The sequence below is a fragment of the Colletotrichum acutatum genome, assembly GCF_030867785.1.
Source record: "Colletotrichum acutatum strain CBS 112980 chromosome Unknown BDZ83scaffold_93, whole genome shotgun sequence".
In the NCBI taxonomy this organism is placed as follows: domain Eukaryota; kingdom Fungi; phylum Ascomycota; class Sordariomycetes; order Glomerellales; family Glomerellaceae; genus Colletotrichum; species Colletotrichum acutatum.
In genome coordinates this window covers 147,072-167,844 of record NW_026849087.1, presented here as the reverse complement: position 1 = coordinate 167,844, position 20,773 = coordinate 147,072, and the positions used below count along the sequence as shown (strand labels likewise).

The window sequence follows — 20,773 nt, the reverse complement described above, 5'->3', positions numbered from 1 at the left end:
CCATGAAGCACAATATATCCTTCATCTGTAAGGATTTTCTACAAGACATGATCTGGTGGCGGTCTAGATAACCGACAAAATTTGAGTGAGTGACATTTAAACATCAAAGCTCCTTCAGTCAATGTCGCCACCAGTGGCATTGGACATTAAAGCGAAGTCACGTAGCCTGTCGTGTTGGTTGTTGCCTGTAACATCATCCTAGTGTTAGACGAGCTCGGCTGGGAGACACGTAATGAAGTCCTCGTCTGCCACCAAATCCGCTATGTTGGTTGATATTTTGCCCCCTAGCTCCGCTCGTGAACCAACAACATATTCTCCGGCAAACTGCGTTTGAGCCCTACAATCTAATTCCTACGAAAGAACCAACCGAGCTTCTCAAGCGAACCGGAGCAGACCAGTTTCAAACCCGGTGTAGAAAGATACCCACTGAAGAACCAGGTCCCCGGCTGGCCAAGTCCAAAAGATCCGCCAAGGTTGCTCAGAATGGCGGACCAGGAGTAAAGGGTCGAGGAGTCGCGAAATTGGCCTCCCGCTCATCCGCCGCCACGCCCGTCAAAACTTACACGTCAGTTTGAAAGTTATGCTCGAATTCTGGAGTCTAGATTGAGTATAGATCCTCGGGAAGGCCCTGCCCGTTGTCAAGAGTTTTGCCATAGCCAATCATAGTCCTTCTATTGGTGTACTGTGCACTCACTCCATGCTATGCAATTATGCATGAGTGTGATGGTCGAACGTTACACCACGCTGCTACCCGTACAAGCGACCTGTCATTGGATGTACAACGTTAACTGTCGTGACTGGACGAGGTCCAATGCAAGAAACGTGAACTGATAAGCCAGCAAGGCGACCGCTGAGAATATTGCTGCAGCCAATCTTGAGAAAGAGAATTGATGGGGTGCTTGGGTGGCTGGGCTTGAGAACCTGACCAGCTTCGAAGACCTGAGCTCATTTCATCACATGTAAGAAGCCTCGCATCTCCTCACAAGGTATGGGGCAAAGGTGCTAGCAATCGTACCATTGCATCTCGACCCAACATTAAACAGCTGTATGGCGGCATGGCCCCTCCGCCAAGAGCAAGGGTCCCCGCATATCATTTCTACAAAGTTGCAAATAACTCGAACGGGATGATACAGGGAAACATGGAGCGTTGCACTTGCAACCAACAGCTTACTGCGGATCTATCTCTACGCAGGGTATCACAAATAATTGGTGCCGCCGTCTCTCTCGTCGTTTTTGCCGACCCGCTTATAGAACCGGACGGCACATTGATTCTCAATACCCAGACTGTCATTTATTACACTCCTTTCTCTGTCATACCACAGACTGGGCCCTCTCGACTCATGATCGTGGCCGCAACAGCTCGAACTCATTGCTATGGATTCGCTGTCTTCGACTACTAACGGGACATCGTCCTCGTGGGAGTCCGTCTTGACGAATGCTCAATCCTATAAGGCGAGCATTGTGTTGCTCACTCCTACTATCGGCATCGTTCTCTGGTTCTTCGCATCCTGGCAGACTTCTTCTTTGAAGAGATATCCTGGTCCTTTTTTAGCAGGTAAGCTCAGTGAAAACCGGTCTTATCTACAGACTTTTCGTCCATACACCGGAGAGAAGAAACTATCCGCCGTGCCAACACTTACTGTGCCCTAGGATGGACCAATCTATGGCGTCTTGGGCAAGTCATCTCAGCCGACTATGCCCCTCGAATGAAGAAGCTACATGAGAAATACGGACCCATAGTGCGACTGGGCCCGAATCTCCTAGACATCGATATTCCGGAGCTGGTGAAGGTCATCTACAGCACCGACGGAAAGTGGACAAAGGTAGGTTTATTACCAAACAATCTCCATATACCACGAAGCTTCTAACCGTACGTCTACAGTCAAACTTTTATCAGAACAGCAGCTCAATCATCAATGGAAAGATCACATATCACATGTTCAGCGAAGTCGACAATGTCGAGCACGCCAGATTGAAGAGACCTGTGGTCCGGCACTACTCCGTCCCCAGCGTGCTCGCAATGGAGCCACACATGGACCAGGTCATTGACGAGTTCTGCGATCATCTTCAAAGCCGATTCGTCGATACGGGAAAGAAATGCGACTTTGGCGACTGGCTGGCATATTGTAAGCACTCGGCGGGCGCCATTCTTTAGATTACTAGTCTGTTACTCTTCTCTCTGACATTGGATCGCAGACGCATGGGACTTCCTCGGCTACGTCACTTTCAGCAAGAAGTTTGGCTACATGGACGCAGGCCGCGACTTTGACGGCACGCTGGCTATTGGAGACCAGTCGATCGACTACCTGGGTCTCTGCGGACAGATGCCGTGGATGGACTACTGGCTCGACAAGAACCCGGTCTACCCTTTGGGTCCGCCAAACATCTCCAACGTGACTAGGATAGCTGTCGAGAACATGACTGAGCGCCTCAAGGGCGAAGATACAAACTCTACGTCTGAGAAGCCGGATTTCCTGCAGTATTTCATCGATTCCAAGGGAACGCATCCTGAGATTGTCAATGAGGGTACGATCATTGGGTATCTCCTGCTAAATCGTGAGCTCTTTCCTTATCCTGGCTGTTAGAATTCGTCTGATAGGAGCATTGCTAACGAAAGACTGTAGTAATCGCCGGCGCCGACACAACCGCCATCACAATGCGCGCCCTCTTCTACTACTGCCTCAAGAACCCCCATATCTGGAAGCGTCTCGAAGCCGAAGTTGTAGCCAACATCCCCAGCGACAAGCCGGCATCCCACTCCGCCGCCCGCGCCCTCCCCTACCTCGAAGCAGTCTGCCGCGAGACGACCCGCTACCACCCAGCCGTCTCCATGACAATGGAGCGCATCGTCCCCGAAGGCGGCCTCGCGCTCCCCGACGGCTCCGTCGTACCCGGCGGCTCCCTCGTCGGCATGAACCCGTACATTGTGGGCCGCAATAAGAGTGTCTACGGGGAGGACGCCGACGAGTTCCGCCCCGAGCGCTGGCTGCGGCAGGAGTCTGAGGGCGAGGAGGCGTATAAGCTGCGGATGAGGCAGTGGAACGCGGCTGATATCACGTTTGGCGGGGGGTCGCGTATTTGTCTTGGAAGGAATTTGAGTCAGATGGAGGTGTACAAGGTTGTCCCGTCGCTGATCTCGAGATTCGAAATTGAGCTTGTGGACCCCAATGAGAAGTGGTGGACGAGCTCGCGGTGGTTTTACCGGACGAAGGGTGTTGTCTGTCACTTGAGGCGCAGAGCCGCAAAGTCGTGAGGCAGTATTGCAGTGGAGGCTGTCAAATGGGACATGAGTGAGTATCACACTCATCTTGCGCACATGAGAGAGGATCGAAAGATTAGTCAATGTACTCTGAAGGTTGATTACTATTACTATGCTACAACACACACGCAAAGTCTTCTCATGCGGTGGGAGCGAATGTTCCGTTGGCGCACTCGAAGCCGAGGTTGGGGTTCAGCGTCGGCATCGCGTTCATGCAGATGAGCTTGGGGGCGCCGCAGCTCTGGGGATGGAGCTTGATGTCTCTGGTCTGGAAGTTTTTGCATGACGTTTGGGTGTTGCACTCAATGATGACGGCCTCGGTGTGGGTGAGATTCGGGAGTCCAGCATTGTACCAGCAAGGCTACATTTCATTGTCAGCATACGTGTATTCATCACAAATTTGTAAAACCTGAGAGTGTGTGTTATGTGAAAGAAAGACTTACGTTTGTGGTGCAGGATCCATCGCCGGGGTTGTTGGTGTTGATACTACCGGAGAAGTGCTCCCAGGTAAAGTCCTCCATCATGACGGACGAGTTGTTGGGCCTGTCGCCGCCGGCGCTGGCCTGGTTGAAGTAGGTCTGCGTGACAAAGATGGGGAAGGTAACATTGTCGAGACGGATGTTGCTCCAGGTAATGTTCTTCGCCAACCCCTGTCCACCGATCCAGCTCTTGAAGCGTGCGGCATACAAACCGCCGTGGACATCAACGTCCTCAAAGCGGATGTTCTTCACATCAGCCACAGAGGCGACCTTTGAGCCCAGAGAACCGACACTCATGCCGTGGGTCTCGAAGCCGATGGTGGCGTGCTTGAAGAGGACGTTGTTGGCGCCGTCGTTAATGGCAATGGCGTCGTCGCCGTTGAAGATGTTGCTGTTTGTGATGGTCACGTCCGTGGCGCCCACGTCGAAGCCGTCCGTGTTGAAGGGGAAGCTGCTCGTCTCGGAGCGGGCGTCGATGACGGTGTCGGAGATTGTAATGTTCTTGCCCTTGATGGAGAAGTTCCAGCCGATGGGCTTGAGAGACTTCATGTTCTTCATGACGCCGTTGGTGACGCTGAACTGCATAAGATGGGGCCGGTTGGGCGTGCCGGCTTCGCCGGGCTTATTGGCATCCCACCAGGCTTGTCCGTGGGACTTGATCCATCCGGCGTGAGGCTGTAGAGGGATATTGTGAGTATCGATGAGATTTTGTCAGGGTATTACGGTCAGAAAACATACATCAGTTGAGGCGATCCATTGAACGTTGGTGCCGCCGATTTGGAACCAGGTGAGCGTGCCGCCCTTGGCTGAGACGAGGGCCTGGACGGTGGGGATGTCCTCGGGCAGAGTAATGTTGCCGTTGACGGTGATGACAACGTTGGAAAGCTTGGTGGCGACGATCGGCTCGTAGGCCTTGTACTCGACGCCCTCACGGAAGATGATCTCGGCATCGCTAGCGCACTTGGTGAACGCCTCGGCGATGGCAGCCGCGTCCGATGTCGCATTGCTGGATGGCGAAATAACACATTTGGTCGTCTGCGCGAGCGCGGGGGTCGCGAGAGAGAATGCCAATGGCAGCAGGTTACGGTACAGCATGGCGGCGGCAAGGGATGTAGAGACCGTGAGTTGACGTTGACAGAGAGTGTGAGCAGCTCAGTAGCGATTCAAGCTATCACGGCGGCTAAGCCAGGTTGTTATAAACATCTCAAAGCTTCGCCCCCGAGTCGTGGGACCCTCTCATTATGAGGGGTCCACAATGGAGAGGAAGGGTGACATCGGTCTCCCGGGTCAGAACATATCGAAAAACGCACACCCGCAGATTTTCCTGGGAAATTTTTGAGTTGGGTTGGGATTCCCGGGATGGTGGTGGTCTTTTGCGGAGATGAGACTAGTATCAGGTAAGGAGAGGCCGAATCTTAACGGCTTACTGACGTTGGTCCCGGTGGGCAAAAGCAGCCTCAATTGCGGAGGGGAGAGGGGAGTGTAGGAGTCATGGGGTCCCAAAAGGGGGATAGGCAAACGAACGCGAGTTCAGACGATCCACCGATGAGGCTGATTGGATGGAAAATTATTACCCGTTTCCTCGACTGACCTTGCGAGTTGCGCTATGGAATTGAGTCCTTGCAAGCTGCAAAAAGAGATCTTCCGCACGTGTTGGAACTCGGTCCTGTTGGTATTAGTGATCCCCGCGCGCGAACTTGCGCTTGACTAGGACCAGGGCCGGATGTGCGGCACACTACCCTGCGGCTCTTTTCCTCATGTTCTGCGAAGTGAAAACTTGGCGTATGATCAGGAGCACAAAGGCAATGCCAGTTGGGAAGAGACGAGAAGATTATCGCTGGCAGAATTTATAGCTAGTTAGATAATTGGCATTGCTCGTCAATTTGCGTGGTGCGACAAGTCATATCGAAAGACGCAGCCCTATGCACCTGGTCAATCTAAGATAGGGTGAACTAATCAAACCTTGTGCCATCTCAATGAGCAATTTCCGGCTAAGCTTTTGGACGCAGTCTATATTTTGAATTTCAGCTTGCATGGGTGCCACGAGATCCCAGATGAGCAGTACCGCGGTAGGATCTGTCAGCGGCCAGCGAGGGGGCCGGGCTTACTTCTAGGCCATTGTCACTTTGTCGGTCTGATGGAAGGAAAACTCAATGGCCTACCTGAGCAGACTGCAAGTGGTTGTTCAGAAAATCTCGGTTTCGAGCTTCTTAGACTTCTTGCCAAAACTTCCTAGGTCCAAAGGAGGAACTCGTCGGTTGGATAGACCACATATGTGAGTTTCATCCAACAGACTTGTTGTCATAGGCATCGAAGAAGCCAAGCCGGAACTCCATCTGGATCGACAGATTGAGAAGGCCGGGCCCGGCTCGGCGGTCTCGGCGCCCCACTCTTTCCCGCGTGGTCGAAGCTGCCCCGGTCCTTCTTTGGCATTTGATATCGAGAACAGCGTCTGCGATTCTTTTCTATGTGTCTTGATTCATAATGAGAGGCGTGCAAGTCATAGGTAACGAACTAAGCATCTTAGAGACATGTCTCTCTGGGCTTTGAAGTTTAGGCAGTTCAATATTTTGGATTACATTCGATGAATGATTTGGTGCCGGGTATCATACACATGCCGCGTCTCACTCTTCCTGCTGCTCCTCCACCTCAACCTTCTCCCTCACCGGGGCGGCCGCTGGTCTCGGCTGAAGTCCCTTTTGCTGATCCAACTTTCTCCTTTCCCACGGCTTCAGCTTGGTCTCCTCGGCCGGCCCGTCCACCTCCTTGGCCCACTTGACCCAGTCGGACCGCCTCGTCTTCCACATGTCACCCTTCCACGTGCGCCAGACGCTGCGGCCCATCCATGAGTCGCGCAGGGCCCTCTCATGCTCCGCCAGCGCGCCAATGATGGTCTGCTTGACGTGGAACGGGATCGACCGGTCCGTGCCACGGGAGGGCACATCGATGATGGCAAGGACGATGTTGTGGCCGAACTGCGACTGGGCGAGCTCTGCCGCGTGCGGGGCGAGCGCGCCGACGAGGGCCTTGTGGAAGAACTCGTTTTGGGGGGCGGCTGGGGTGGCGAGGGCTGTCGTCAGGACGGTCATTGACGCCATTGACGTGGTTGCGAGCTTGACGAGGAGGTCTGGGGGCGTGGCGAGGAGAGACTTCTGGGCGACCTTGACGGGGTTGCCGGAGGTCTTGAGCATGGCTATCACAAGTTGACAACCGTGGTTGGCGACGGCAGTCTTGTTCTGCGGGCCATCCTGCTGGAATTTCTTGTCCTCGGCGGCGGGCTCTTCCTCGACAAGGTGGCACAGCTTCGGCACCACGTCCCTTGGGTTGGACCCGAGCGCGTCGGTGAGAGCTCTTGTGAGCGCACTCTTCTCCTCATACGCGCCACGGGCCTCGCAGCGCTCAAAGAGGGTCTTGAGCACGTTGTATCGAGCCTTGGTCACCAAGAGGGGCACGGCGGGGATGATCTTCTTGACGGCCTCGACGAGGTCGTCCTTGCTGGCACGATTCAGAACGCGAAGAGCGGGATACGAGGCAATGTCGTTGCGGACGTAGGTTGCGACGCGCTCGCCGAAGAAGTTGCGAGAAAGCGCCTTGAAGATCTTGCCGGGGCAGTTTGTGAGGAGCGTTTCGAGGAGGCGAGATCCGATCTGGTCGTACACCATGCTGTTGACAAAGTCTGCCGCCTGCGATGACTCGTCGCTCAAGGATTGAGGTGCATCGGGCAACAGCCTGTACAGCAGGGTGTCCTTCGTTGATGCTGCGGATTCCTTGTCGCTCTTGTGGTTGAGGGAGATGTCGAGCTCGAGCAGGAGCTGGAGGAGAGGGTTGCCCGTAGGGTGCTTGGCGAGCACGCGCAGCGCGGTGAAGTCCATACCGGAGACGGCGTCCTGGATGATCTTCTTGGTGGCCATGGTAAAGGATTCGGGAACGGCCCTCAGCTGGTGAGTGAGTTCGTCTGCGGTTGCTGTGGCGCCCTGGACGGAAATGTACTCCTTCTTCTTGCTTTTCAGCATCGACTTGGTAGCTGCGTCGTCCAGTGGCCTTCCAGACAAAACAACCAGAAGCACGCGCAGGGTATGAGACCCGAATCTGTCCGTCAGGAGGAATCCCATGTGCTGTTCAAACTCATCGAGGGTCATAAGGAAGAGGTCCTCCATGGTGTTTTCAGGCGCCGGCTCGCCGTTCTCCTCAGTATCCATCTCGTCGTCCGCCTTAGGTTCCGGCACGATACCTCCCAACTCTTGTGTCACAACGGGTGCCGATTCGAGGAATAGTTTCTCGCAGCAGTGACTGGCAAATCGATGCTGTACCAGAGACAAGAAATGAGTGGCAAAAGCATTGAAAATCTGCTTCTTCTGTCTCGTGTTGGAAAGGATTATCAGACGCTCCATGAGTCGTGAAAGCGATTGACTGCTGGCCAACTTCAATTCCTTGCCCCGCGCTTCCTTGTACACATTCTGCAGGAAGACGTCGCGCTCCTCGGACGAGGGAAACTGGTTCAATGCGAGCAGCTCGTCGGCGCGGCGGAAGTATTCCTGTTCCTCGTCGGCAAGCATTCCGAAGAATTCCACCTCAGGCCCATTGCCACGGAACGACTGCTCCTGGTCGTTCGCCGCATCGTCGAAGGCGGGCTGTTGTTCGCCATCCTGTTCCTCATCCTCGACCCGCCTGCGCTTCGACGATCGTCCCTCTTTGTTCGCTTCGTAATTCTCTTCGTCTACCTCTCTCCTCTTCTTCTTTCGCTCGTCGCGAATCGCTTGACGTTTCGTTCTCGGCTTCGGCATTGTGACTGAGCGCTGGAGGTTGCAAGGCGAAAGGTATTTTGCTAGGGAATTAGGCGGGTTCGTCGTACCGAACACTGGAGAGACGAGTACCTCAAGAAAAAAAACTTTTGGGTTCCTTTATCTAATCTCGTATCTTATCTTATCTGTATCCACCCCACCACCTAAGGTACCTTACCTTAGTCTGACCTTATCCCTGCCCCACATCCAGGTCTATCACCCCTGCTTCCCCAGAAACCTCTCCTCCATCTTCCCTCTGGGATCGCTTCAGTGCTTCTTATCTCTCGGTCAAATTTCATGCCTAAAAGATGCTTTCTAGCTCTTCTCACTCGTAAGATCTGTTCTTGTTTGATTCTTCTGTCTTCCAATCTTGTCTCGGCCACAGGTAGCGCCATTCACGCCCGAACACATCGCGCACGTAGAATCTCGTCTGTGGACTTTCTGCTGGCATTGGTTCGGCTGAGTCTATCATCTGGGACATCATTCTTCGATGTCCTTATACTTAAATTGCACCGTTTTGCTACATAATTCTCTAGCACTTACGCCGCAATCTCCCTGCCGACTTCTAGTAGCGCCTTAACCAAGCCTTCGACGGTTCCCTGGAGGGTCTGACAGTTGACGACAACCCGGAAGAAGCTACCTCGTTCCCCGGGAGCATAGTCGATCATGAAGCCGCGCTGTATCAGCTTGTGGACCATGTCGCTAGTCCGTCTTGTATTCGCCTCGGGTTCCTCTGCAAGCTGGCCGTTTGGCGCATAGTAGAAGCAGACCTGCAAGCAAGGCGGCGGGTTCGACGAGACCAAGACAAAGTTGTCGCTCTTCTGCACCAAAGTCGCGAGTTGCTCTGCCAGGGAAAAAGCATGGTCAATCTGCCGCTCGAAACCGCCGGTACCGTAGTAGATCCAGGCCAGCGCCAGCTTCAGACTGTCGCCCCTACGTCCGCACTGGAGGGTAAGGTCCGCCAGGTCCCACACGTCCTCGGCCTCGTCCACGCTGTGAAACAAGTACCCCGCAGGCAATGTGTTTGCCTTGTGGAATACCTTCTCGTCCGGCGTGAGCAGGAACGAGCACGTCACGGGTACGTTCATCATCTTGTGCGGGTTGACCGTCAACGAGTCGGCCAGATGGGATCCTTTGAGCTTGGCCTTTTGCTTCTCTGAGAAGATGGCGGATCCTCCCCAACTGGCATCGATGTGGAACCAGAGGCCAAACTCCTTGCAGATGCTCGAAATGTCCTCAAAGGGATCGTAGGAGCCCATGACCGTCGTTCCGGCCGTCGAGTTGACGTATAGGGGCGTCTTGCCCTCCGCCTTAGCGCGGACGACGAGCTCGCGGAGGGCTTCGGGGATCATGCGTCCGGCGGCATCAATGGGTACGGCCCACACGCTCGACGCGCCGAGGCCGCAAGCCAGAGCGCTCTTTTCGACAGAGTAGTGGCCGTGGGCGCTGGTGAAGATGACAAAGTCGTGGGAACCGTTGCCGGATGCCTTTGTCTCGGGGTAGAGGGCGCTCCGCGCCACGACGAGGGAGGTCAGGTTGGAGGAGCTGCCGCCCTGGCAGGTGACGCCGCCGGCGCGGGGGCCGTTGAAGCCGAATAGGTTTGCAAACTTTCGTGCCGTGATCTTTTCGATTATGCTCAGTGCGGGCGAGACTTGGTAGACGTGGAGCTTGGTTCACTTAGCAAAGACTACTCACCGAGAGAGGGGGGCAGGAGGAAAAGATGAGCTTACATTGGTGTTAAGGACAGATAGAACGAGATCAGAGACGACGCCAACCTGTGAAAAGTCAGAGCTCTATCCAGGGCACCGCGCATCTACCAAAAGGGTTGCGAACATACCGGAGTATTGCTTGCGTACAACTTATCCATGAAGCCCTGGTCCCAGGTGTTGACGCTGTACCTAAGAATCTTTCGCACGACATCGAGCAAGCCTTCCTTACCGAGTCCATCGCCCTCGGGGAGAGACAGCTTCAACTTTTCAACCAATGCCTCGGGCTTCTGCGTGTCAACCAAGACATTGCTGGGGACGCCTTCAATGTCGACGGATGTGTAGCCGTTGGCTTTTTGGCCGGCTGCCTCATCGGCTGCTCTGATGTACGGGACGATCAGACCCTTGACGGCATCGAGCAGCTATTGAACAGGGGGGGCAGGGAGGTCAGTCGGATGTTTGGGATAATGCACGACTGCTTACAATGCTGAAATACTTACATCCTCTACTTCCTCGGCTCTTTTGAGCGTCTGTGGGACTGCATGGTGCCCATTTGTGCCGTTGGTGCCGTTCATCGTGGTTGTGCTGAGAAATTGGAACTTCCCTTTCACCGGAAGTCTGAGAAAGTTTCGAAAATTCTTTCAAAAATGTCAGAAGCTCAGACAGTAAAAGTTTCGTCAAAACTACCGCTCAAACTGGACCGAACGGAATGGATTGTCGGTATATCAAAGTCTTCGAATCGCTTGCTCGGTCCACTCTATGATCTCCAATGTCGTCTCCAACCAGAATGAGTAATAATGTTTGGAGAAATTCTTCAACAGCCGGCGTTTATTCCCCGATGACGGCACATCGGAGCAAAGTGGCGCGAGCCCACCTTTACCCACCCGGCTGGGAAACTAGCCCGCAATCGCCGAGTGCCTGTGCCGTGTACGGCATGACAAGGATCTAGTGTTTGGAGCTTGACAGATGGAGTGGTGGGGTTAACAGCGTCTCCGCGATCACGTTCCCAAGTCTCACGTACGCAGCAAGTCAGTTTCTAAGAAATGTTTGTTTTCGTTTTCACCCCTAACATATTCAAAGTCCCCAATACTCCACTCAAAAGTCAGACGCAGCATCTACATTCTGCTCCACACGCATACCGCTGGGCAGGTTGTCCTTGACAGCATCCTTGATCACCTCGCCGCCAGTCCTCATGGCCTGAATGATGCCAGCCGCAGGCATGGGAACGCCGACCTTGTGTAGTATATCTGTTTGCTCCGCGATTGCGTCGATGCGGCTCTGAAGGCCGTCGGAGATTTCCTGCTGCTTCTGTTATGAGGAAGATGTCAATGTCAGTGATGTTCATTGATGTGGAAATTCTCTTAGACCAAAAGGCATGAGGGCTCACCTGGGCAACAAGCTCGTTGATAGCCTTATTCGCAGCATCTGTGAAGTCATTGAGCTGGTCGCGCTTGGGAGCGATCTCTTCAGCAGTCTTTGTGACCTTGCTTAGTTCCGTGAGAAGGTCAAGGCCCGGGTTGACGTATTTGGCGTGTACATTGGTATACATCTGGCAGATCATCTGCAGAAGATCAAAGTATGCCTTGATCTGCAGGGTCGAGATATAGATGGTCTCGATGTCGAGGTCATTGAGCTTCAGCATACCCCTCTGCGAAGCCTCCTGGCCGATGGCTGTGACATCAGTGTCGAAATTCTTCACCTTGGTCTCAATGATGACCTTGACCATGGTAGAGAGAGCATTGAAGAAGGTAGTCAGCTTGCTGATCTGCACCTTGAGTTCAACCAGAATGGCGATGCACTCAATCAAGATCTCTTTGACGCGTTCGAGAGCCGCGCCGGCAATTTCGATGCCCTTGAGTTTAGTCTGAATACCAGTCAGCCTCTTCTGAACCTCCGCAGCAGCTGCTACAGCATTTGTGTAGTTGGCCTGGGCGGTCTCTAGGGCCTTCTGATTGAGGGCAAGCTTCTCGGTGGCGGTGTTCAGGGCTGCAGTGACGGCGCTATTGTCCTTCTTGTCCACAGAGATATTGTTCAACTTTGGTGCGTTAGATGAGGAGCCTGGGAACGACTTTGCTGTAGCCTCAAGCTTGGTGACAGTGAGCTTCGCCTTGGTGATGGCATCTTGCCACTTCTTGATGGAGGCTGGGTTCGTCTTTGCGGAGCTAAGCTTTTGCTGATTGGCGACCTCCTTCTTGATTTCCTCGACGATGGCGATACTGGAGTCAAAGGCGGCGGCAAGCTCAGTGCTGGGTGCACCAGTACCCAACTTTGCAGACCTCTGCTGCATCTGCAGGTTGCTGAGGAGCCAAGTGAGGCCCTCGGTACCGGCTCCGTTCTTAGACGCCTGGTCCTTGAACTTTGACCAGTCAGGGGTGTTGCCTTCGCCAGCAGTAAGATAGGTTAAGAGCGTAGTCATGAATGGAGCAAGAAGAGGGGCGGCGACATAAGCAGGGTCAGTCTCAGGAGTTGCGTCGTTGAACTGAAGAGTTGCGGCGCCAGGCTGGGCGCCTTGCTGGCCTCCAAGAAGAGCCTGGGCAATGGGCGGCGCACCCGGAGCGTTGAGCGCACCCTGGCGACCAACTTGAGCGAGTCCGCTTACAACTCCATTGACTGCAGACATGGGATTCGCGGCATTGATAATGGCAGGTAGTGCCTGGGCGACAAGCGATGGTCCTGCCGAAGTAATAGCAGTCAAAGCACCCATCGCGCAGGTCTCCCAAGCTGCGAAAAGGTTCTGTTAGCACTATACTTATGGTATTTTAATGAGAATAAGTCAAGTTACCAGATGGCACGGCGTCGTTGGCGGCCTGAAATGCCTTCTCCTGCTTCGCAAGCGACTTCTTCATCTCCTCAGAGGCCTGGTCGGCCTTCTCGAGTTCCTTGTTAGTGTAGCTTGCCTCGATCTCGGCCTGTAGCTTAGCGGATAGATTGTCTTGCGACTCTTGCTCAGTGGTACCGTGTTTCTGAACAGAGGCTTGATGGAACTCTGAAACAGCTAGGAGCCAGGTATCGAAGGCCTTTTCGGTATCTTGGGCATAGCTGAGGCAATTGTTGGACATTCTTCGCAACTTTACAAGCTCGTTCGTCAAGTTGCGCTGAGTGTCTGGGAGGCCTTGAATGGCCTTGACAGTGCGAGTGACAGTCTCTATGAGCTCAGAAGACGTGCCGGCAATGGCTGACATGTTGCTTCCCGCAATGCGAAATGCCTTGTCACCTTCCCCAGCAATAAATACCAGACAGGCTCTGAGGGTTGGTTTGGCGGCGACACTAGAGATGGTTAGGTCGCTGTTGTCGCGGGATACTTGGAGAACTAAGTAAGGGGAGCAAACCGCAAATACTTGAATCCTCCAGCTGGGACAGCGTCGGCCAAGCTAATAGCTGCGGCTTCGGGTGAAGCCGCGGCAACATGGCAAGCACCAACCAATGTAATGGCAGTCGGAGCTGCGGACAGAAGCTCGTTCCAGTTGTACTGGAAAAGAAGAGACTCCTTGACCTCTTGAACAAATTGGGCTCCCGCTTTGCCTCCATGAGTCTTCTTCAAAACAGCCTGTTGAGCGGCTTCAACCTTGGCAAGACTATCAGCAGACATAATGATAGTTATGAGACGGAGAAAAAGGATTTCTTGAAGAGGGGATGGAAATTTATGTTAAGATTGGTGGTAATGGGTAGTGGTTGTTGTTAAAAAGCCTTTTGGGAGTGAGATCGATGAGCAAAGGTATCCTCTTTATACTTAACAACGAGCCTGTCTAACATTTCATGCTTTAGAAGCTCCAATTACGCAAATCTATCACGATCAACTCGGCCTTCGACGCAAGCAGACCACTAGGGCATGACGGGAAGTCCAGACCTTCGCGACTTGCGGTCCAAGTGTCGACTGTTTCCTGCCTCTTGGTATCTCTCTGTACAAGCGCCAGGTTCAATATCCTCCGTCGATTCTCACTATGGGTGCGGAAGTATCGGGTCTGTCGTTTCATGTACAGCCAGCCACTAATACATAACTATGCATATACTGCTAATTGGATCCCTTCATGCGCCACTATCACTATCACTCTACCCTGAATGATTCTTCAGCCAGCCAGGGAACACCGCATGAATTGGTTTCGCTGAAAGTCCCCATGAAAACAGTTCGTCTTCGGTTCTTTCCGCGCCGCTATCTCGATAAACATGCCTCCAATGATTCTTCAGCCAGCCATAGATCATCACTTGAAGTGGTTTTGCTCAATGACTCTCTGAAAACAGTTCTTGACTAAAAGCTTGTCACAGAGACTTTCAGCCAACTAGTGTATTTGAGCAAGACAATACCCACCTTTCTCCGGCTTCCTACGGCCGAGACCGGTGAAAGGGGAGCGCTGTGAAAGTTAGCGGCGGCGACTTTTGACGAGTTCCGTGTTCTGAGTTCAATATCTCCAGCGTTGCGATGTGATAGTGGCTTGACAGACCAAAGCTGCAGGAAGGGTTCTCCATCGCGCCGCTAACTTGCCAAGAAGGGATCACTATCTGTGAGAGATGTTCAGAGAATGATCTAGTCCCATGGTTTGGTATTTGTTCTCAAAGCACTTTGCTTGGACAGGCCTCCAGCCCTGGGATCTTAATAGGGGATCATCGCTCAGTCACACAGCCAAGATCTATCATCCTGTATTCTTGATTTTGAACACTTTTATTCTTCAGAGTTCTCTTTCTCTTCAGTCATAATGTACAGCACATATCTTGACTCGTTTCACAATCTTCAGGCCAAATCGCACGCGTTCCGGCAACGTCTCGATGACCAGCGTGCTGAAGATGGTACCCTATTCAGTGAAGCTGCCGCTTTACTAGACAAGGCCAATGATGCCGCCTTTGAGGGACTTGAGACCTTAGTCGTTCAACTCCTGCAGATAGCGGATGGCGATTCGCCTGTCGGTAAAGACGCTGTGCCGCAGCTCCCTATTGCTATCGAGCTCTTCCACAAGCTGGCCAAGTCCTGCGAAGATTCCGTTGACCGTATCGGTCAGGAATTCATAGATACGACTCAGTACGGCGGGGAAAATAAGCAGCTCCAAGATGATATCCAGGTACTCCTCAATAATATCAGTGGGGAGGCCCTTGGCGCACAAGGCGCGCTCCAAAGGGCCGAAGACACGTTCAGGAGCTGCTCCGAGAGTGTTGTGACTGCTGAAAGAAATTTGAGGGATGCGAGGGATAAGAAAGATGTAAGCGGCCTTGGTATATAACAGAATTACTTGAGCTATCTGCTAAACCTTTATTTGTAATATGTAGGGCTGGTACGACGTATCCTCTTTCTTTGGCGGGGGCGGAGATATCGATCACCAAGTCTGGGTGAACGAGCAAAACGTCAATGCCTGTCAACGCAATTGGGAAGATGCCAATAGGGAAAAGAATGACTGCTGGAATAACCTTTACAATCTGCAGAGCTTGACCCCAAGGGTACAGGAGCTTACAAGGCTCTTGGATGATCTCTTCTGGCAGATGAATGCTGAGTACGAGAAGATCGTCAAGGACAGAAAGATCATCGAACGGACTTGGGTGGCTACTAGAACGCTTGACTACCACGTCAGCACCAACGATGTCGACACCTCCCGCGATGACATTCTACGCCATGTGGTTCAGTTGATCCACATGAGAGTGGAACAAGTGGATGAGGATCCGGATGTCCAGCGGTTCAAAGAGAACATTGAGAGGCGGATGCGCGAAGCACTGGGCGAGGCTCTGGTGGAAGAGCTCCACCAGGAGAGGAAGTTCCTTCCCATGGAAGATGTCGACTTTTAGTCTATTCATGCTAATTTCAATTTTGAATTTGTTCCTTGATTCTCACCTCTGAGACGAAAGAATGAGCGGTTGCCACGAGGATAAGTCAAGGGCTCCAAATGCGTAGGAGCTGGGCAGCTGATGCCAGTGCCATAAGTCAAAGTGCAGAATCAATGCAGTATCTAGGCATCCGCGGCTCGGGCCGTCGGCGCTCGGGGCGATTTACGAAGGCATCCACGCACGAAAAGCTGTTGGCAGGTTGAATTAGCTGAAAATTCAAATTATCTTCTGGTGGCTACCTGAGCTGTGAACAAAACCCTCTGTTTACGGTTTCTTGTCAAATTTCAACCGGGGTCATTTACCATGTCATCTTTTGCCCAGACGGACTGTCGCTCGCTAAGCCCTGGGGCTGGCTGAGTTCAGACATATATAGACCGTCTCGGCTGTGACAGCCTTCCGAAGTCTGCCATGATGGGATCATCATCGCTAGTTCGGTACTCTTCACTTCAAGAATAATGAATCCCTCCGAAAACGATCGCTTTATTCGGCCTATCGCGTGATACTAGATCCCTGTTCCCTGGATCAGACCAAACTCGCAGCCTATTGAACTCGCCGTGAAGAGATTGGCAAATGCTGTCCATACGATGCTTTCGAGTTGACGCTAGTCTACCTTACTTGCCTCAACACTTAGCAGGTATATCGGCTCAGTCTCACATACGAAGAAGGTGAATACAGCGGCCTGTACGCTACATGGCAGCTTCTGCTGGTGATCAGAAAGCCTTATCATCAGGCCTGCAATAACAAGCAGTGACCAATGATTCCTTGGCTAATATACGTAGGTACTATAGATAATCGCCATGAGGCCTGATAGGTATTCCTTCGATTACGGGTCGACGTCAGCACATGATTGTCTAGTTATTCTCTAACTTCGAAAGAATCCTTAATTTTCGACGCGCGGGAGTAAGAGCTATAGGGTTCGACGATGATATAATTCGCTATCACCCCTCATAGGAATACATACTCTTGTACTGACGTTGACCCACAATGATGGGATATGTCGAGTGATAGAAATGCGAGTCTGTGTTAAGACATGTTTGCAGTTAGAAAGGGAACTAGGCCGGCTGGCGGGGAGGGACCGGGTATACGGAAGTGGCGTCGCTTCCTGAGCTAGTGCTGTGCGTGCAGCGTGTCAACGGTCAGCCAGCCACGGGACGGAGATCGTTGGCGCGTAAAGGTGCCGAGACGCTGCTTGAAGCGGGGGTTGATACCTCGAAGCAGCTTGGATAAGGGTTGATTAATGATTCCAAGTCAATCACACAGCATAGATCGCGAGGACCATTTCGGAGAAATCTGCCCATCAGCATTGGAGAGACTGAGGCGCAGACCTTCGGGAGACATTATTTAAGACAGGCTGGCCCAGACTCAGCAAACCCCACACCCAGCCAGCCACATGGGCTTTGTTGATTGATTTACTAGTCAAAGAGGTCGAGTTCCTACACGCAAATACTTTGATTGACTGCCCGGAAGAGTGTGAGCTGTCTGGTGGTAGAAACAGGGCAAGGCGTAGTTCACATGGCTTGCAAATCAAGTCACTAATTGTGAAAAAGTATAATGCACTCAGCTCAATCAAGCAATTAACCTTGATAAGCAGCACGCCACATATGGTTTGCATCGGGTAGGATAGCTTAAACTGAATTGATATCACTATCACATCCATTAGCTTCAGTCTGGGTTACGAACTTACGATCGATCCCTCAGCTGCACAGAGTCACCGAAAGCAGCAGCCAGAGGTACAGTGTGGCTGGCTGATTGGATTTGCAATACCCAGGGATTTCATTGCGCCTTCACGAATCCAAGACTGCATACCTCGTTGGTCGAAATAGTGCGGTATAGAACCCCAGCTGGACAAGTCACTCCATCAATTATCACACCCTCAGTCTCAGGTCATCTAAAGGTAGCTCAGCCGTAGTCCAGAAGTATCACCAGTTAAGCGACACCGTGTCTCTCGGCTCCGGCGGTCCAAGACCTTTTTTCTCGTCTAGGAGTTGCAGAGACGGCATGAGGAGAAGTACCGACGTTTGCATACAAAACGCCACCAAATGAGTCAAAGATTGCAAAGATACACAGTCTGTACTGGAAGATCTATTGAATAGCAACACACTTCCGAACCCGAACACGAAAGTCAGCATTATAAGTGAAGCTGCTCACCCTTTTCTGTTGTACAATCAAAAAGTACCTTACAGCCTTTTCTTCCTCCTCTGTCTCAGAATTCAAATTCAGTACGCAGTCAATATTTTTGTCCAAGTAGTCTTTTTGGCTGACAACTTAAATTAGATCCAATTCTCTCCTTAAGAGGCCGCTTCAAACCTTTGCGCCTTCCGCCCTTTCGAGTTGCGGTAGCCCTTGTAAGATAAGCAACTCCAACTTAAATGATCTCGTAAATTTCTTGTTGCATTGATATCCTGGTGTATTTGTGCAATGGAAACTAATCGGTCATAGGCAAGATGCAATCGAATGATTACAATGCAAGCATCGATATTGCAGGCAAATATGCGGGCCTGCCACGTGGCTCCAGCGTTCTTGACGACATTACCCATTTCAATCAAGGGGAGTTCATGAAAAACCATCTGAATCCCAAGTCTCTGCCGAAAAACTTGAGCAAGCCTTTGCTTGAGGATTACTATGCAGAGGGAGCAGCTGAAGGAATCTGCTCGGCTGCGGTGATGCACTGGCTTGATACCGGCACCGTCCCCCCTCCCACCGAGGAAATGGCTGCAAAGCTAGCTCGAGTCCAAGGCTCCTTTGAGACCGACAACGAGCGTGATTACTTGAAATGGTGCAGTAATCTATCAGCTTCTTTCAATAATCTCGAGAGAGTCAAAGACAGTCAGGGCATAAATCTCGACGACACCCAACAATTCATCAACTATCTGCTTGACAATTCGGGCAAGATCAACACAAAGCTTAAGCTTTTCCTCATCCTTTCTTTCATGAAAGGCGGCAAACCATGTGCCCATGCGGTTGGCTGGAACCTGGGGACGAGAAGCTTCTTCGATCCCAATTACGGCGTTTGGAAGGTCAACACTCCTGATCCCAAGAATGGCATTTGGAAGATCATAACTTCTGGCAATGACTCCGATCCGGCCACAGTCATCGCCTGTTCGATTATTGTCTTCGATGAAATTTGCAAGAAATACGGAAATCCAGTCTCCGTCCAGGCTATCACTTTCTAATCTGTGTTTGGAAAAGGTTGTCTTACCCCATCGAGTGCGGAATTGCGTCAGTACCACTTAGGACAGTAACAAATCACGTATTGTTCCACCAAGTTTCTTAATATTCCAGTAGTAACTCGGGTACTGCGCATGATTGAAGAATCTGAAGAGGGATCAGCATTGGAGAAAAAGGTAAATGTATGTACTGACGCCATTCTGCACAAGATGGGATAGAGTATCCATCCCTGAGATAGATTTTATTCATTGTAATTTCTGACAGAAAGTAAGCCGTAATCCCATTGTAGGGCTATGTTGTAACCGGTGAATTGATGCTTCTTTTCTTCATAGTATTTCTTTTGGTCTGACCAAGAGTTGTGTTACCGGCTGTGACACTCGCTGGGAAGCTCTGGTACTGAATAGCAAGGTGTTGAGTTCAAGGAACTCAGAGATATGAAGGACCCAGGAGTAATCGGCGTGCAGAAATTCAGATGAGTTGAGAGCAATACTCCCACAACCCTCCTAAGGTTTGCTGCTGTGAACCGCGTTACATGCAGTATGTTATGAGCACTAGTAGCACGATATGATCGCAGGTGCGAAGATACAGCTCACTAAGCACCGTGTGAGAATTCTAACCTTCGAAATGTAAAGAAGAGTATAACTCCTTTCATTCATCCCATCAGCCGAATAGCTATGCCTACGGGTTCAATTGCATGGATACCTGATAGTACCTTAATGTGCATGTTGTCTCGACCAATCCGGTTGTTCAGTCCCATTCCATGTGGCTTAATTGACGTCCTGGGCTTTGCGGATAGAGACGTTGTTCCTTTACTCGCATTTGAGTTTCTCTAGGGCATGGAAATCAATCAGTGAATGAAGCCTGTTTCGACGTACATAATCTGAACCCCCAAGGGTTGCTTGAAAGCAGAGGAGCCCCCGATCGGAGGGGAAGCGGCACAGTCGGATCTTTCCCACCGACCCGGACTTGTCCCACTGAACCGCCGTGCCAAGCAAGTGGTTTAGCGCTGTCTTACCCAGAATGTCACCGGGTCCCGATGATGCACGGTGGCCTACATCTTTTTGACTTTCTGTTGTCTCTTCCTTGAAGCAGAAATTGATCCATCAGGTTTGTGAAGACCGAGCGAAAATTGCTTTCATTCTATGGGAGTCAATAGCTTGACTTAACATCACAGGAAATATATCGCGCGCTTCTAGTATACAGTATATGACGGAGCCTCCAGCGATGCAACCCGGGCATCAGTCGGCATCCAGCTTGCTTCTCTAAAGAGCTCCGAAGGGGCGAAGCATGAACACGCCGAATCAACAGACGACATTTGTTTGAGATGCCACAGGGAAAGTTTCACAGGATCAAAGGCTGGAAGCCCTGACCCCCTGTCACCCCACGACCTTTCCAGGGAGAAGGGTATATCTGTGACCAATGCGGGTGAGGTGGCATTTGACAAGATGCTGAAACGGAGGCTCACCATCGTTATTGGGGAAGGTACAGTCATACACCTGATTGTGCCATGTTTTCTCTACACTGCAGAGTACGAAGTACTTAGAGATTACACTCCGTATGCAGCTAATAATACTC

General features: G+C 51.8%; 7 protein-coding genes across 7 annotated transcripts; 3 read left to right on the top strand and 4 right to left on the bottom strand.

Annotated features, from left to right (window-relative positions):
- The first annotated feature begins 1,327 nt into the window (after positions 1-1,327).
- On the top strand, positions 1,328-3,659 carry BDZ83DRAFT_785656 (cytochrome P450). The gene is made up of 5 exons (XM_060515635.1): positions 1,328-1,555; positions 1,651-1,823; positions 1,883-2,126; positions 2,197-2,556; positions 2,625-3,659. Exons 1-5 carry the CDS (start codon positions 1,375-1,377, stop codon positions 3,251-3,253), a joined length of 1,587 nt encoding a protein of 528 aa, XP_060361671.1. The 5' UTR covers positions 1,328-1,374; the 3' UTR covers positions 3,254-3,659.
- On the bottom strand, positions 3,399-4,833 carry BDZ83DRAFT_584987 (family 28 glycosyl hydrolase; the record flags this gene model as incomplete). The annotated part of the gene is made up of 3 exons (XM_060505812.1): positions 3,399-3,620; positions 3,703-4,413; positions 4,477-4,833. The coding sequence occupies 3 exons, from the start codon at positions 4,831-4,833 to the stop codon at positions 3,399-3,401; spliced, it is 1,290 nt and encodes a 429-aa protein (XP_060361670.1).
- Positions 4,834-6,293: 1,460 nt separating this feature from the next.
- On the bottom strand, positions 6,294-8,609 carry BDZ83DRAFT_631699 (pumilio-family RNA binding repeat domain-containing protein). The gene has a single exon (XM_060508918.1). The coding sequence runs from the start codon at positions 8,520-8,522 to the stop codon at positions 6,363-6,365; it is 2,160 nt and encodes a 719-aa protein (XP_060361669.1). The 5' UTR covers positions 8,523-8,609; the 3' UTR covers positions 6,294-6,362.
- Positions 8,610-8,655: 46 nt separating this feature from the next.
- On the bottom strand, positions 8,656-11,012 carry BDZ83DRAFT_631697 (pyridoxal phosphate-dependent transferase). Its single transcript, XM_060508917.1, has 4 exons — positions 10,726-11,012; positions 10,357-10,647; positions 10,250-10,294; positions 8,656-10,186 (listed from the first exon to the last, which is right to left on the bottom strand). Exons 1-4 carry the CDS (start codon positions 10,798-10,800, stop codon positions 9,059-9,061), a joined length of 1,539 nt encoding a protein of 512 aa, XP_060361668.1. The 5' UTR covers positions 10,801-11,012; the 3' UTR covers positions 8,656-9,058.
- Positions 11,013-11,255: 243 nt separating this feature from the next.
- On the bottom strand, positions 11,256-13,909 carry BDZ83DRAFT_631694 (uncharacterized protein). The gene is made up of 4 exons (XM_060508916.1): positions 13,555-13,909; positions 13,008-13,492; positions 11,613-12,946; positions 11,256-11,533 (listed from the first exon to the last, which is right to left on the bottom strand). The coding sequence occupies exons 1-4, from the start codon at positions 13,812-13,814 to the stop codon at positions 11,321-11,323; spliced, it is 2,292 nt and encodes a 763-aa protein (XP_060361667.1). The 5' UTR covers positions 13,815-13,909; the 3' UTR covers positions 11,256-11,320.
- Positions 13,910-14,811: 902 nt separating this feature from the next.
- BDZ83DRAFT_458937 (uncharacterized protein) lies at positions 14,812-16,063 on the top strand. Its single transcript, XM_060503218.1, has 2 exons — positions 14,812-15,414; positions 15,482-16,063. Exons 1-2 carry the CDS (start codon positions 14,917-14,919, stop codon positions 15,989-15,991), a joined length of 1,008 nt encoding a protein of 335 aa, XP_060361666.1. The 5' UTR covers positions 14,812-14,916; the 3' UTR covers positions 15,992-16,063.
- A 2,223-nt stretch (positions 16,064-18,286) lies between these two features.
- On the top strand, positions 18,287-19,476 carry BDZ83DRAFT_458896 (uncharacterized protein). The gene is made up of 2 exons (XM_060503217.1): positions 18,287-18,407; positions 18,470-19,476. Exon 2 carries the CDS (start codon positions 18,475-18,477, stop codon positions 19,201-19,203), a length of 729 nt encoding a protein of 242 aa, XP_060361665.1. The 5' UTR covers positions 18,287-18,407; positions 18,470-18,474; the 3' UTR covers positions 19,204-19,476.
- The last annotated feature ends 1,297 nt before the right edge of the window (positions 19,477-20,773 follow it).